The sequence below is a fragment of the Peromyscus californicus genome, unplaced genomic scaffold (genome assembly GCF_007827085.1).
Source record: "Peromyscus californicus insignis strain IS unplaced genomic scaffold, ASM782708v3 Scaffold_8__1_contigs__length_139910024, whole genome shotgun sequence".
NCBI classification, from domain to species: Eukaryota; Metazoa; Chordata; class Mammalia; order Rodentia; family Cricetidae; genus Peromyscus; species Peromyscus californicus.
Window position 1 is genome coordinate 7,776,709 of NW_026294606.1, and position 15,707 is coordinate 7,792,415.

Genomic DNA, 15,707 nt, shown 5'->3' on the forward strand with positions numbered 1-15,707 from the left:
GTGTCTCCTGTGTACTACATGCTACATGGATTTGGGTCTTCTTCAGGAACCATTTCATCCCACTGGTCTATTATTCTTTTTCTCATTTTGACTCAGTTCTTTGAGGCCTCCATTGGGGTGGCACTCTGCCCCTCGAATTCCTTGAAGACCCTGTGAAGTAACGTGCAGCCTTACCTACACAGTTCTGTGACTGTTGCAGCCTCAGTGACTTCAGGCGACACCCAGCTCACACTGTTCTAGGGTGTTCTGGCTGACTTCAGCTGTTGAGCCTCTGCTCTACGTGACTTTGTTCTGTCCGCAGGCCAGTGGGTTAGCCTGGGAATGTAGTGTAGCCCCCTTGGCACTGGCAGAGCACAGGAAGGTGAGCACAAAGACAAGGTCCATAGGCCATACTGTCACCTTTGACTCACTTGGTCCAGGCCATGCAGCTGAGCCAAAATCAAGGGCTGGGAAGTCTGACCAGGAAGAGACTCCTGCAGATGGCGAAGTGTTAAAAGACCCGTTTCCAACACCTGCTGACTAGGCATGCAAAGGAGGATGCTTCACAGAAAAGTCCAGGTCCTCTTCTAATGTTGGGGATGTCAAGAAGCTGGTAGTTTATATATGAAAATCTCAATTCAGAAAATCTAATAGAGATAATTAGGAAATCTTGCATCATGTCTCCAATAATTGATAAATTAGTGTTTTGCATAGTTGCTATTGACTTTTTTCAGAAACTAAGTATTTTAGAGCTTAAATAGCCTCTGTGCCCCCAGCTCTCCTCTTCCCCAGTCTGTGCTGCATGTTCTGGCATCATTATTATAATGCAATATTCATGAAAGGTTGCACTTCTGTTTAGGGAATTTAAAGAAATTATATACTATACATAATTCTAGAAGTGCTTTTTATTCAATAGTGTATTAATAATCTAACTATATTAATATATACAGTCTTCATTTAAGCTCTTATACTCTATCAAATGACTGATATCATAATTCAAATACATTTTTCCTACTGATGGATGCTTTGGCATTAATTTCCACTATCATAAATACTTAAAATCACATGCTCAAAAGAAATAAATATAATTTTAGCAAAATGTTAAAATTATCTAAAATCTTATGTAAATGAAATCTAACTGAACTGACAATAAAAAAAACCACCACTCCTAATAGATATGTTGTTGTTAGGGAGCAGCTGCCATTATGACTAGTCAGTTCTCTACTGAAACAAGCATTATCCACGGAAAGAAAGGTCTTCAGCAGACAGTAAATAACTGTACCACCGTCCACACGTACATACTCCCTCCAGCCCCAGGCAAAGGACAACAGTCTGCATCCAGCACTGTCATTTCTGTTAATATGTAGTCAGGATTCCTGATAACACTGGCTGCTTCCCCAGATCAAAGGCTTTTACAGAGGTCTCCACGGCATGTTACAGTTTAACTTGCCTCATTTTGTTTTCCGTGTCTCATACTAAATCTAGGAGGAATACAGGATTCTAAAGCTAACTTAGCAGAGAATATTAAGTCAAACTTGAATGCTGTATGTGTGGAGCAATTCTAATTAGAGGAAGAGACAGGAAGCAAAATCCAGATGTTTTCCACAGCAGTCCTCATTTCAGCTGCTTTGATTTCCACTGGTAAGTTGAAAGCACATTGTTAGAATCCTGGTTAATTAAAAAAAAACTGATTTAATCCTGATCTTAGGGGTAGACTTAAAAGTCAATGATAACAAATTTGCAACATAAAATTAAAATTGCTGTAGGTGAGAAAACGGTGTAGGGCCGTGGGAATGTCTCCACCATCTCTTCTTGATGTTCTTATTCTTTAGTGAGGGAAATGTAAACATGGTGTAGGAAGACTTTTGGACAAGCCTTCCAATCCTGGCCTGGAATTTATTTATTTATTTGGCTTTTAAGACAGCATTTCTCTGTGTAGCCTTGGCTCTCCTGGAACTCACACTGTAGATCAGGCTGGCCTTGAACCCACACAGATTTGCTTGCATGGGGAGAGCAAGGGGGTTCTCAGTCTCTCCCCTCGGTGTTTTTTTCCCCCCATTTCTCCTTCTTTAAGAAGTGGAGTAGACCAATACTCCAGGGTGAGCATGCTAGCTGCCTCTCTTCTTTCTCCTGGACGCAGGTCAACCAGATGTCCAGGCTGGACTTTGCCTCCCAAGTGCTGGGGGTAAAGGTGTTCACTGGCTTGGACTGGAATTTAATCAGTTAACACCCCCACCCCCTCCCCACAAAAAGCCTAGAAGATAAAAATCTCAAGTAAGAGTTGGATGAATTGGATGTGGGAAATTCCTGATGCAAGACTGGATTGGGATGAAGGGAAAGTCCCATTGATGCTCATGGTAGGCAAGAAAAACAAACAGATTAATAATAAAATGTCCACTAGATGCCTCAGTTGTCCAGGATAGATGCTGGTTCCAGAGCCATGCTGTTAGAGGTGCTCGAGGATTCATTTGAAGCTTGGATCCACAGTAGAAGGCTTTTGAGACTCACAGTTTAAGTTACAGTAAAGAATATACTTAATGGCCATATTCTATAGCTTTTCTTCACAGCATATATATTAGTGAAGAGTAAAATGTCTCTAAATAAAACCAACTATCAAATTAGCAGGCTCTTGTTTTTGCTTTAAAGTGAGAGGCTAAAATTGTTAACTGAACTTCTATGAATATGAACATCAAGAATCGGGGAATTTAATTCAATTCAATTGATATTACTTACAATATTAACGGTGTAGGCTGCACTTAAAGTTTGTACAAAATACGCTGAGAGAGACAGCTGCCTCTCGCCATGTTTACTCTTCATAACCTTAATATAATCATCTTTACTCCCTTCCCAGCCTTCTTCTGACCTGACTTTAGGCTAACTGTAGTGTAACACTTTAGATTACTTCTCAAATCCCCACTCCTGTGTCTGCAAATATGAAATTTAGTCCATGCTGCGTGAAGTTCACAAGTGCAGAGTATGCTTTGCCTGTGAGTCAGACATTTGCTGGGGTGCAATTCTTAGACCTGACTATAAAGCAAAGTTACCATATAGCTCCTAAGGTTGTTTTCTTTAAAGCTATGCTATTTACTTTTGCTTAGCCATAGTGGTTTCCAGGTCTGGTAACAAGCACAGGAAAATTGGAAAGCACAATTATTATTTTTTTTTTTTTTTGGTTTTTTTCGAGACAGGGTTTCTCTGTGTAGCTTTGCGCCTTTCCTGGAACTCGCTTTGGAGACCAGGCTGGCCTCGAACTCACAGAGATCCGCCTGGCTCTGCCTCCCGAGTGCTGGGATTAAAGGCGTGCGCCACCACCGCCCGGCGGAAAGCACAATTTATACCATGTATTCATGAATGATTTGAATCAGTGAGATAAGGAGTTTAGTGCTTATAAATAAGTACTTTATGTGCCACAGACAGAATAATATAGCAAGGGGGCTAAGTTTTATGTCTGAGTCAGTTGTCCATAGGAAAGACTTACCTATAAACTCCCAAAAGGAGTGGGGAGTAGACATACAAGGGAGACACAGGCTGGAGATGCCCATAGCTCTCACATTTCTCCTCTGCAGCCCTGGCAGGACCATGGGCTAACATATGTGCCAGCAAATCTGCCAATGAGATCCGGACATGCGACAGTTACGGCTGTGGACAGTATTCTGCTCAAAGGTACCTTTCTTTTTCTGGTTTTTCGAGACAGGGTTTCTCTGTGTAGTCTTGGTGCCTGTCCTGGATCTCACTCTGTAGACCAGGCTGGTCTCGAACTCACAGAGATCCGCCTGGCTCTGCTTCCTGAGTGCTGGGATTAAAGGCGTGTGCCACTGCCGCCCGACTCCTCTCCTCTTTTCGTATTGTCTTTGTCCTGTGTTTCCTAGAGGGCTCACAGTGACCTCCCTCTGACAGACTGGAACCCAGTGATATGTGTGTTCAACAATGACTATATCTGAAGCAACTTGTAAGATTTTGCTTCAAGGATGGGGTCTGTACTGGAGACAGCAGGGAACGAGCGAAAGGGAAAGGAATCAAAATGCTCCTCCTCGACTTCTCTACACGCTGTCTCACCTCATCTGGCTTCCCAGCGTAAAAAGAGCCAAACTATTCTGCTGCATTTTATACATAAGGAATTTGAACTGATCGATCATCCGGCAGAGCTAGAGATGGCTACACTTGAATTCAGCCTTTTGGATTCTTTTTGCGTAGGCCATGCTGTTACTGACCAAGGTTCTGGAATTTTAACATTAGAGGCTGACCCTGAACAGGCAAGGACCTCTTGACCCCCTCTAGATGAGGGTCATAGTCCCGAGGTTCTAATATCATGCACGCTGTGGACAAAGCAGCCATATACCTAAACGGTGTCACTGACCTCCACCCTAATCACAGTGAGGCTCTTGCATGATAGACTTACAAAGACATGCAAATACTCAAGACAGAACTGAGAGATGGCAAGCCGTAAGAATGACCTCAGAATGAGTGCACACTCAAACATTTGTATGTTGGACTGACTTCTCGACTCTAGCCATGGAACTTGATCAATGTTGCCTTATACACAATCCTAAGAGTCCCATCCTTGTGCATCTGATTGTTCAGTAGTGCCCACTAGAAGGGAGGAAGCTGGGTAGGGACAGGCAGTGAAGGCAGTGGAAGCCAGAATTGCTGGGTCAGAGAGACAACTTCTAGACGCCTCGCTCTATGGAACGGTTTTGTGTTTCCTGCAGTCTGACGAGCCTGGGAGGTGCCCCTCACTGTGTTAAGGCAGTCTTTACACCAAATGAAGTGTATAACTGCTTCTACTATGAGAAAAAAACAAGACCTGGGGAACATATGCTATTTATACAATAGGTTCCCTAAAACAGTAACTCTTTTTAGCTGGTTTTGAGAGGAGTGGGTGTGTAGTGGTATTCAGTAGTACAGCACTTGCCTAGTACCCATGAGGCCCTGGGTTTGATTCCCAACATTGAAAAATAAAAGGCCTTGAAGGGACCAAGAGTCAGACAGCTATAACATATATTTATACACCCTGACTCATTTTTTAAATACCATATTATTACAATATTTAAGGCTTGTGAAGCAAATATGATTTTAAATTATTTAATTTTTACAATACGGCCATTAGTACTCATGGGCAGAGAGGTTAAAATTGGGCTAAACAGAACAAAATATCCCTGGCCCTGCAATGTTTTCTGGTTGTTTCAAGTTTGGATGCCCAAGGCTAGGATCTGTGCACTATGAACAAAATCCTGGCAATAAATTTCCCTGAGGCAGCCCCTCAGTCTGGGGCTCTTCTTTATATTCTAGAAGTCCCAGGCATCACCCAGGTGTGGATGTCCTCTGCTCAGATGGATCTGTTGTGTATGCACCATTCACTGGGACAATAGTGGGCCAGGAGAAACCCTACAGAAGCAAAAACGCCATCAATAACGGCCTGCGACTGTCTGGAAGAGGTAAGAGTGTAGATCTGGGACACTGTGCTGGCGCTGTGCCGTGACCAACCTCCCAGAGACCCCCTGTGCTGGTTCTGTGCCATGACCAACCTCCCAGAGACCCCCTGTGCTGGTTCTGCACCCCTCTTCTCAGAAGGACAGTTACTAACCCATCACCACACAATAGTTTGGCCGGTTTGAAGGATAAGTGGAATTAAGCAGTCTGCACTGTTTCTTGTGAGGCCTCTTGAGTTATCATCACCGCTGTGAAATTCACCCATGTTTTATAGACATGCTCATTCTTTTCGTTTAGAAATGAAGAAATAAAGCTTATTAACAAAGAGAAGGCATTTCCGATAATGGAAGTGGACTAGGGAGCCAAGGGTAAAATTCCCCAAGGCTCCTCTCCATTGCTTTAGGTACACACTCCACTATTTATCTCTCCTCCTTTAAATGGACACTAGAGTAATGCCTAGTTTTAGGTGGTTGGGAAAATGCTGCTAGGGATTTTCTGGTGCCTGTCTGTGGTGCTGAGGATGGAAGCAGTGTGCATGCTGGCTCTATCACTGAGCTGTACACCCAGCCTCACGTGTACTCTTTTTAAGTGTGTTTATATGTTTGCAAGTTCCTATGTGCAAGTGCGTATGAGTGTATGCACACGAGTGCATGTGGGGGTCACAGGGCAACCTGGGGTGTCTTCCTCAGGTGCCACCCCACCTTTCTCTTCCTTCAATTTTTCACATGTATTTACTTACTTACTTTTGTGCATGGGCACATGTGTGGAGGTGAGGAGACCCAGGAAGGCTTCAGTAGGCTACCATCTATTCCTTCCTAGGGTCACAGGATCGTGAAGGTTTGGATGAATCTGCTTGCTGCTTCCACCTCATTACCTGTTAGGTGGTCCTAGAGATCTTGGCTTTGGCTATGAAATACCACTTCAGAGGTAGTTTAATGACACCGGTTTCTGCTGCCACTTAAGCTACCGAAAGCAGCCAAGAAATAGCTCCTCAAAGACTTGGGGTCCCTCAAAGCCTTGGTGATGAGTTGTCCCCAGAGCCTCTCCCCCTTATTACTTCCCCACTACTGTGACAAAACACACAGCTGTCAGGGCAGAAAAACCATGGCGCTGGGAGCACAGGGCAGCTGCTCGCACTGGGTCTGCACTCAGGAAGCTGAGATGAATGCTGATGCTCATCAGGCTTCCTCCTCGCTTCCAGCCCTTTCTTCAGCCCGGGCCCCTAGCCCACAGTGCCACTGGGCTAGCATGGGGCTTTCCTCCTTGGTTGAACCTCTGTGGAAATCCTCCAACTGAGTGTCTTCTAATGACTCTAAGTCCAGTCAGACTGACAGCAAAGATCAACCATCACACTACCACAGAAATAAACATACATACTCACTAAAAGGTACAAGATCAGGGCTGGGGAGAGAGTCTCTTCTGTAAAACGCTTGCCTCACAAGCATGAGGCCCGAGTGCCATCTCCAGGATCCATGGCAAAACCCAACGTGGTAGTGTACCCTTTGAACCCCAGCATTGGGGAGGTCGAGGCAGTGGATCCCTGGGACTTAGCATATTGGGTGAGCTCCAGGCCAGTGAGACACACACACACACACACACACACACACACACACACACACACACACACACATACACACACACACACACTGAGACAACAACCACAAAACAGAGAGAGAGAGAGAGAGAGAGAGAGAGAGAGAGAGAGAGAGAGAGAGAGAGAGATGCTAACTGGGAATGGAGTGGGCCTTTGAAAAAGCCCACCCCCCACTGCCATCTCTTCCAAAAAGGCCACACCTCCTAACCCTTCCTAAACAGTTCCAACTGGGGACCAAGAATTCAAATATATGAGCCTATGGGGTCCATTCTCTGCCAGTCCACCAGTGAGCCAACACAAATCCTTCTTCCATTCAGACTAGGGGATTACTGAGTCAGCTGATCAGTGTGTCTGTGTACTAGAGTTCATCTTCACATGGTCCCAGTACATCCAGCCTACCCAGGGCTACTTCCTTGGTTCCAGATTGCAATGTGGTCAGCACACTCGGCACCTGACTGTGTATTTTCAGCTTCAGGAGATGCTGCCATGCAGTTCTCCAAAGGCTGTTGTGATTTGTACCCTTGCTAAGAGCCGGAGAGTTCCAGATACTCCACACATGCTCCATGCTTCCTGCTGCCTGGCCTGTGCGTTGAGCCTATCACTGTGGGTTGAATTTGCTTTCCCTGATAGCTAAAGACATTGGCACCGTTACAGATATTTTGACAACATGGATAACAATCTTTTGTAATGTGTTTATCTAAATACTTTGCCAAATTCCTACTAGATTGTCCCCTCACTGATACACAGGAGCTTTTTACATTTCTTGATGGGTGTCCTCTGCCAGATGTGCACATGTACACACTTTCTCCACTCTCCAGGGTGCCATTTCCTTACCAGTGTCTTTTAACAGACAGAAATTATTTTCATGTGGTAAAATTCAGTAATTCATTTAATTTCTTTAGACCTGTTAAGACACATCTGCCACCACTGAAGACAGACTTTACTATGTCGCCCTCATATTCTGATCTGCAGTCAGTCTCCAATGGGCTTGTGCAAGACACTACACAGGGACTGCACTTCTTTTGGTTTCATTATACTGTTATTTTTTTCAAATAAATTGCATAGTCAGATGCCAGTTTCTATAAATCCTACTGGGGTTTTGGGGTGTGTGTGTGTGTGTAATGGTGTAATGGTGTAATGGTGTCTTTAAGCCAAAAGTCCTTCAATGAACCATTGTGTCCTCTGATTTAGAGCTCCGTTTTAATACTTGTCCTATTAGTTTTTGTACAGAAGCCTCCCACATCTTCTGCCATCCTTTGTTTAGTGTCTAAGGGTACCGTATGAGTTTTCTTAGACCTTCTGCAGAAGCAGGATTTAACAGAAACATAATACAAGTTGAATATGGAATTGTATATTTCTAGCAGCCTCACTGAAGGAAAATAAACATAAAACCGATTTTAATATTTTATTCAACCCAGTGTCTCCAAAACAGTATTTTAAATATGATTAAATCCACATAGCTGAGTGTGGTAGTCCACACGTGTGATCTCAGCACTCGGGAGGCTGAGGCACGAGAACTACACGAGCTCCAGGTCAGCCTCGGCTCCAGAGTGAGACTCTGTCTCAAGCAATTGCCAGCTGGGCCACAACTCTAGCATTTAGAAGACCTGCCATAGTTACATGGAAGACTGTGTTTCAAAAAGCCAAACAAGCCAACAAAATAAAATACTACTGAAATATTTTTCATTTTATGCTGGTTGCTTAAAATGTATTGTGTATTGATCATGAAGCAAATCTAAATTCACACTAGCTACATGTTAACCGCTTGCCTTGTTGGGTTACAGTTACTATACTGGACAGTACAATTCACACTAGCTACATGTTAACCGCTTGCCTTGTTGGGTTACAGTTACTATACTGGACAGTACAATTCACACTAGCTACATGTTAACCGCTTGCCTTGTTGGGTTACAGTTACTATACTGGACAGTACAATTCACACTAGCTACATGTTAACCGCTTGCCTTGTTGGGTTACAGTTACTACACTGGACAGTACAATTCCATAGCTTTACTTTCCACCCCAATCTTCACTTTCTCTGTCTGCACTGAGAGGAACATGGTCAAGTTTCCCCTTTAGCAGCTGCTCTGTCAGTTAGAGCATGGACAGTGGTGGGGTCACCTCTTCCTCGGGAATGGGCCGTTAGTGCCAAACATTATTCTGTATGTTTCAACGTGTTTGGATTGCATTCTGGCCTCTGGTAACAGGATCCTTGCTTTCTGCTGCCTCTATCTCCTTGGCAAATCTTTGTCTAGGTCTTTATCTTTGGCCTTTTCAATCACTGGTGGTGTTCTATGCAGTACAAAACGGGTTTATTTGTGCCATCAGGGAAAAGTTGTAAGAAGACAAGCCTGTTCACACTTATAGATCACTCATATTTGATCCCAACACTATCCTATTTTATAATTATTACATTATACTATGTCTCTACTTGGAATTATCTTTAGGATAGATGTATACATAAGTATATATACACATATATCTATATTTTCTAAATATATATACATATTTACACAAATATTTAGAAAAGTATCCTTTGTTTGTTTCCATTTTTCTTTTTTAGGACTAGTAGTTTTGTTAGACTATATATGTCTTGGACATAACAATATTCTGGGTCGGTTTTCTACTGTCTAATGCTTTTCTGCTACTATTCTCCAACGCTTTATTAGATTTTTATTTGAATCTATTCTCCATCATCTTGCTTTGAAATAGGATTCTGTCTTCCTGAGTTTGTTCAGTTCTGTTTCTCTCTGGTTTTTTGTCCACTTCTGCCTTTCCCCACCCCGCAGCCCCACCCTGTCTGATCATTACTCGTCACTCTTAAAGGCTCACGTTTGCCTGGACTTAGCAGCGGACACTCGCAGCAAGGACAGCCTACGTCTCTCGGCAATCTGTTCCTGGCGCTCTCCCTAGGCTTCGCCCGTTCTCTTGGCCCTAAGCTTAGCACTTTCTGCAGCCTCCTCCTTGCCTTGGTGGGCTGTTTCTTTAGCAATGCATTGGCATTTGTGTTGCAGGACACGCAGGACATGTGGGGTAGCAAGTCCCTGAATCTTGGGAGCTTTGGTTCTGGGTTTCCTACCTTCTTTGTTAAGGACCTTCTGACAGCATATTGGTGAACACCATCTTTTCTAAAGAGATTGAAAAGTTTCCAGATTAGGCTAGCTTTTGTGGGCTCCAACCACTGAGGCACAATAGTATCTGTCAGTCCACGGAGATCCATCTCTCCTTTTTTGCAATGACCAAGTTGAAAACGCCCAGAATGACATCCACAATGCATCCCTGAGCAGCCTGGCACTTCCTCTGCAGCTCTCCTTGATTGTAACAAGTATGTCCCTTATACAACAGCAGGTGTACTCTGCTGTGGGTCAAGACCTCTTGCTTCACGGGAAAACCTTGTTTGCCATTCCCGCCACAGACTTGGACCACTTAACCCTTCCACTCTTCACCCAGAGCATCAGAAGCCACTTCTGTGGCCATGAGCTTCTCAGAGAAAGTACAAAGTTCAAATTCATCATTCACTTCAGTGAGTTTCTGACGGCGTGGCTGGGAAGGCAAAACTCAGCTTCAGCCTGACATGGCGGACTACCTTGGAGGTGTCACAAAAATAACTCCACTACTGTTCTCATATTTTAAATGTGTGTGTACACATTTCGCATGTATATGCATGAGTGTGTGTGTGTGTGTGTGTGTGTGTGTGTGTGTGTGTGTGTGTGTGTGTGTAAAGGGCAAAGTCATCTTCAGGTATCATTCCTCAGGTATCATCTACTTTGCCTTCTGGATCAAGGTATCTCATTGACCCAATGCTTGGCCAGTAGGCTAGGCTGGCTGGCCAGGGAGCCGGGAATACATTGGTTTCCACCTCCCCAGGCCAGAGATGACAAGAACACGCCACAATTCTCAGCTTTTTTCATGGGTTATAGGAATAAAACCCAGGTCCATATGCCTGCAAGACAAGCACTTTCTCACCTAACTTATCTCCCCAGCCCTGTGCTTTCAATTTCTGATTTAAACCTGCAGACGTCTAAATAATATCTTCATTTTCTTTTAGGTTTCTGTGTCAAAATTTTCTACATTAAGCCAATTAAGTATAAAGGTTCTATCAAAAAGGGCGAGAAACTGGGCACCCTGCTGCCCTTGCAAAAAGTTTACCCTGGCATACAGTCGCATGTACACATTGAAAACTGTGACTCCAGTGATCCCACTGCATACCTGTAGGTGAAGATAAAGAGCAGCCACATCCTGTTCAGAATGGAAGGGGAAAGATCCGCTCCCGAAGAACTGTGTATTCTAACAGAAACACAATCGATGCAGAACCCACATTCTGATGCCCACTCATTGTCACTCTGATCTTTCTGCCATCTAGAGGGTCAGGGTGTTGTTTTTTTTTAGATGTTTAAGTCCTGATGACTGAAATAAACAAATGAATTCCAACATATCCAGACTGTATTTCTGAGACCTCTGAACTAGCCATTTCTCTGCCTGAAAGTGACAAAGAGCTCAAAGGTCCTTCTATGACAGAAGAATGACAGAAATGAAGAGCTGCTGTCAAGGCTTGGCATGTGACTATAATAAATGCCAGCTGACAGAACGGAGGCTTCTTTTACAAGGAGGTGATGAATTCTCAGCAACACCCTTACCTTTGTCAGGCCAGATGGAGGGACAGCTATTCACAGGGTTAAGGTTTGCTGGTCTTTCTAGCCGCACTCTTTCATGCTTCACGAGAGTAACGGGTCTCCTAGGAGGTGAATGGTGGCATCCTCTAGAAAAAGGCATATTCTAGATCTCAGTGCGGCTGCATGCATACAGGAAGGATGAGGGTGAGAAAGAGAACTACTCTTAACTGAAGTGCTTAGGAACTAGGTCAGGCAGCCTCATCCAGCAATGCCATACATCATTCTATATACAATTACCCAACTTATTACACGTCATTCTTTCTTAATGCTGCTGACAAGAAGTACTAGGAGAAAACAGACTCCTCATTTATAGGTATGGTAAAGGAAAAGACAATTACTTGACTTTTATTACTGGGGAAATGACTCCATTTGTATTCCTATGCATAATAATGTTCATGACAACACTACTTGTCATAGTAAAACCAGAAACAATCCAAATGCCCATTAACACTGACAGATTTTAAAGACCAGGTCATAATTACAGAGACAAATATTATACAGAAGTCATAATAAATGAAGCTCAGTTGAATATAATAATATACACAAATGATAGAAATAAACAGTATTTAAGAAAGGTGAAGCCGGGCGGTGGTGGCGCACGCCTTTAATCCCAGCACTCGGGAGGCAGAGCCAGGTGGATCTCTGTGAGTTCGAGGCCAGCCTGGGCTACCAAGTGAGTCCCAGGAAAGGCGCAAAGCTACACAGAGAAACCCTGTCTCGAAAAACCAAAAAAAAAAAAAAAAAAAAAAAAGAAAGGTGAAAAATTCACTTAAAGTGGGATGCTCTTCTTCCAAAGTCAAAAGAAATAAAGTAACAAAATTTCCAAGAACACATATAGGTGATAAAATTAAGAGAGAGAGAGGTGGGGGGGGGGGGGAGGGAAGGAAATAATGGCGTAATTACCCCAGCGTTAGGGAGAGCAGAGCCACACACATTTAAGTCACTGCAGTGGTACAGTTGTGCAGCCAAGGGTGACACATGAGTACTTCTTGTGAATGAATAGTATGTCACAGAGGCAACTGGACATACGTGTATTTGATGTGTCCTAGAAGAGTTAGTGATGTTTCTCAGACATTTAAGGACCCACGTTGTAGTCAGCACTTTTTATATGCAGGCTCCTATCATCATCCAGCACATCACAATACCTATGAAGGACTAGTACACTGAAATTAAAGTTTTCCCGGGATGTCATGGCGCACGCCTTTAATCCCAGCACTCGGGAGGCAGAGCCAGGTGGATCTCTGTGAGTTTGAGGCCAGCCTGGTCTACAGAGCGAGTTCTAGGACAGGCACCAAAGCTACACAGAGAAACCAGGTCTCAAACCAATCTCCCACAAAATTAATTTTGATTTACAAATATATGAATCACTGTTCAATTTGATGAGCTTCTGTAACACTCACTGGTGTCCACCAACTTTGTATTGTTCCAGTGGATTGCATTTGCTTTCAATAGCTAAGCAGCGCACTCCTGCAGAAGACACAGAAGGAAGGGGCTTAAAGGCCACTGAAAAGGACCTGAATTAGCTGACCAATGAAGTTTGCTCCACATAATCAGCACTCTGGACTGGTGCTTAGGAGGTAAAACATGGCTAGCGCTTTCAAAGCCAAGCTGATTGTACGTCCACAGAGCAGCGCAGGAGCACTACCTTCTGCCTGCCATGCACATTTTACAGAAATGCAAACTCCAGACAAAGAACATCTTTCTTAGGAAGAACTAGAATACTGCGCCCTCTAGTGGACTACATCAGAGCTGCTCGTAGGTTCTGATTTAAGGTTCAAATGACAAAAAAGAATACTAAGAAACTTGCTTTTCTTCATAAAAGTTATTAAAAATGTGGGGCCAGACATTGCCACGTTTTATAACTGTGATTTAATATGAATAAAAGGATTTTTATTTTGAAAATGCTTTTAGTTAGTTGTAGAAAATAAATGTAATGGAACAGCAAGGTCAGCAGCCAATTGAAGAGGTTAGGTCCACAGAAGGGTGAACTCGTACAGTGCCCTTTTAAGAGGGCACTGATCACACTTGGGGGACAAGAGCAATGCAGATGCACTCACTGTCTGCCCACCCTCCTGACCCGTCCCCCGACTCTGCAAATAGCAAAGGAAGCCTGCAAGGATCACAGGAAGGAAAAGGAAAAAAAGGGACAATCCAGTTGTTCGTTTGTTTCTTCTGTTTGACATGGGGAAGGACCCTTCTCTCCACTCTCTCCATTTGCTTCTGCCCACAAAATTATCTCAAAGTTCCCAGAATCCTCCAACAAACACAAATATTTTAACACGAACAGGCATGCAAATAGGACTAAAATGCTTTCAAAGCTAAAGTTTATGATCCATCTCTAAGAAATGCACTCATCTAGCCGGGTCCTCCGATCCCAGGTAGAGCAGAATTCACAGGCTCTGAAAGGACACGGAGACGCTTGCAGGCCCAGCACCTTCTTGTATTGTTCCCAGCTGTCTTTACAATGTTTTGCCCTTCCTTTCACTAACCCAGGAGGTTACCAACCAGAGGGATGGACACGAATTAATAAACGTAGATCACTGTGATTCACTAGGACACGAATTAATAAACGTAGATCACTGTGATTCACTAGGACACGAATTAATAAACGTAGATCACTGTGATTCACTAGGACACGAATTAATAAACGTAGATCACTGTGATTCACTAGGACACGAATTAATAAACGTAGATCACTGTGATTCACTAGGACACGAATTAATAAACGTAGATCACTGTGATTCACTACTGTGGTGTCTGGTTCACGAGGTTCCCACGGGAGCCACCGAAAAGCCCTACTTAGACCAGAACATGTCACACTTCTCAGAGACGCCAGTCTTCCTTTTGTGGTGCGGCCAGGCTGGAGGGAGAACCATCCCTTGGTGGCTCTTCTCTAATCCCTCTGGTCTGCTGCCTTAGCTTCGAGGGCAAACACCACTGGCACTCGGTCACCTTCCTATCCAGCTGTGCACACCACTGGCACTCGGTCACCTTCCTATCCAGCTGTGCACACCACTGGCACTCGGTCACCTTCCTATCCAGCTGTGCACACCATTGGCACTCTGTCATCTTCCTATCCAGCTGTTCACACCACTGGCACTCTGTCACCTTCCTATCCAGCTGTGCACACCACTGGCACTCTGTCACCTTCCTATCCAGCTGTGCACACCACTGGCACTCGGTCACCTTCCTATCCATCTGTGCACACCACTGGCACTCGGTCACCTTCCTATCCAGCTGTGCACACCACTGGCACTCTGTCACCTTCCTATCCAGTTGGGCACACCACTGGCACTCTGTCACCTTCCTATCCAGCTGTGCACACCACTGGCACTCTGCCAGCCTCCTATGCAGGTGTGCACACCACTGGCACTCGGTTACCTTCCTATCCAGGTGTGCACACCACTGGCACTCGGTTACCTTCCTATCCAGGTGTGCACACCACTGGCACTCGGTTACCTTCCTATCCAGTTGTGCACACCACTGGCCCTTGGTTACCTTCCTATCCAGGTGTGCACACCACTGGCACTTGGCTACCTTCCTATCCAGGTGTGCACACCACTGGCCCTTGGTTACCTTCCTATCCAGGTGTGCACACCACTGGCACTTGGTTACCTTCCTATCCAGGTGTGCACACCACTGGCACTCTGCCAGCCTCCTATGCAGGTGTGCACAGCGTTATCTCACCGAGGCAACAGCAAGTGAGGCCACAGGCTTATCTACCCAGTATTTCCATTACCCTGACCCCAGCTCCATCACACTTAAGCCATTTCTTTCATGCCTGAGGTGCTGTTACCCTGATTAGATTTCAAGTTTTAAATTGTGGCACACACCTTTCTAGTATCTTAATGTGTATAAATGATATGATCTGCAATGCTAAGAACTCTGTCTTCAAGAATTACTATTGTTGTTACCCAGGACACACTATTGCAGCACACAGTTCTAAGATCAAGGAACATACAAGTGAATTAAGACACTTGTCTTACAGAGCTCATCATAAGAATGTATAAGTATGGACAATAAGTATGCAA

The 15,707-nt window shown here is 44.2% G+C and overlaps 1 protein-coding gene across 1 annotated transcript; it reads left to right on the forward strand.

The window, feature by feature from the left end:
• Positions 1-1,574: 1,574 nt before the first annotated feature.
• On the forward strand, positions 1,575-12,424 carry Lect2 (leukocyte cell derived chemotaxin 2). The gene is made up of 4 exons (XM_052728847.1): positions 1,575-1,620; positions 3,546-3,642; positions 5,269-5,414; positions 11,052-12,424. The coding sequence occupies exons 1-4, from the start codon at positions 1,575-1,577 to the stop codon at positions 11,216-11,218; spliced, it is 456 nt and encodes a 151-aa protein (XP_052584807.1). The 3' UTR covers positions 11,219-12,424.
• Positions 12,425-15,707: the final 3,283 nt, after the last annotated feature.

What these genes read in the sequence shown, in the direction of transcription:
- Lect2 (XM_052728847.1), top strand. Translation starts at nt 1,575, where the DNA reads ATGTTTTCCACAGCAGTCCTCATTTCAGCTGCTTTGATTTCCACTG. An exon ending in AGCTGCTTTGATTTCCACTG is followed by an intron (nt 1,621 to 3,545) that starts GTAAGTTGAAAG and finishes TCTCCTCTGCAG; the next exon opens with CCCTGGCAGGACCATGGGCT. An exon ending in CCTGCGACTGTCTGGAAGAG is followed by an intron (nt 5,415 to 11,051) that starts GTAAGAGTGTAG and finishes ATTTTCTTTTAG; the next exon opens with GTTTCTGTGTCAAAATTTTC.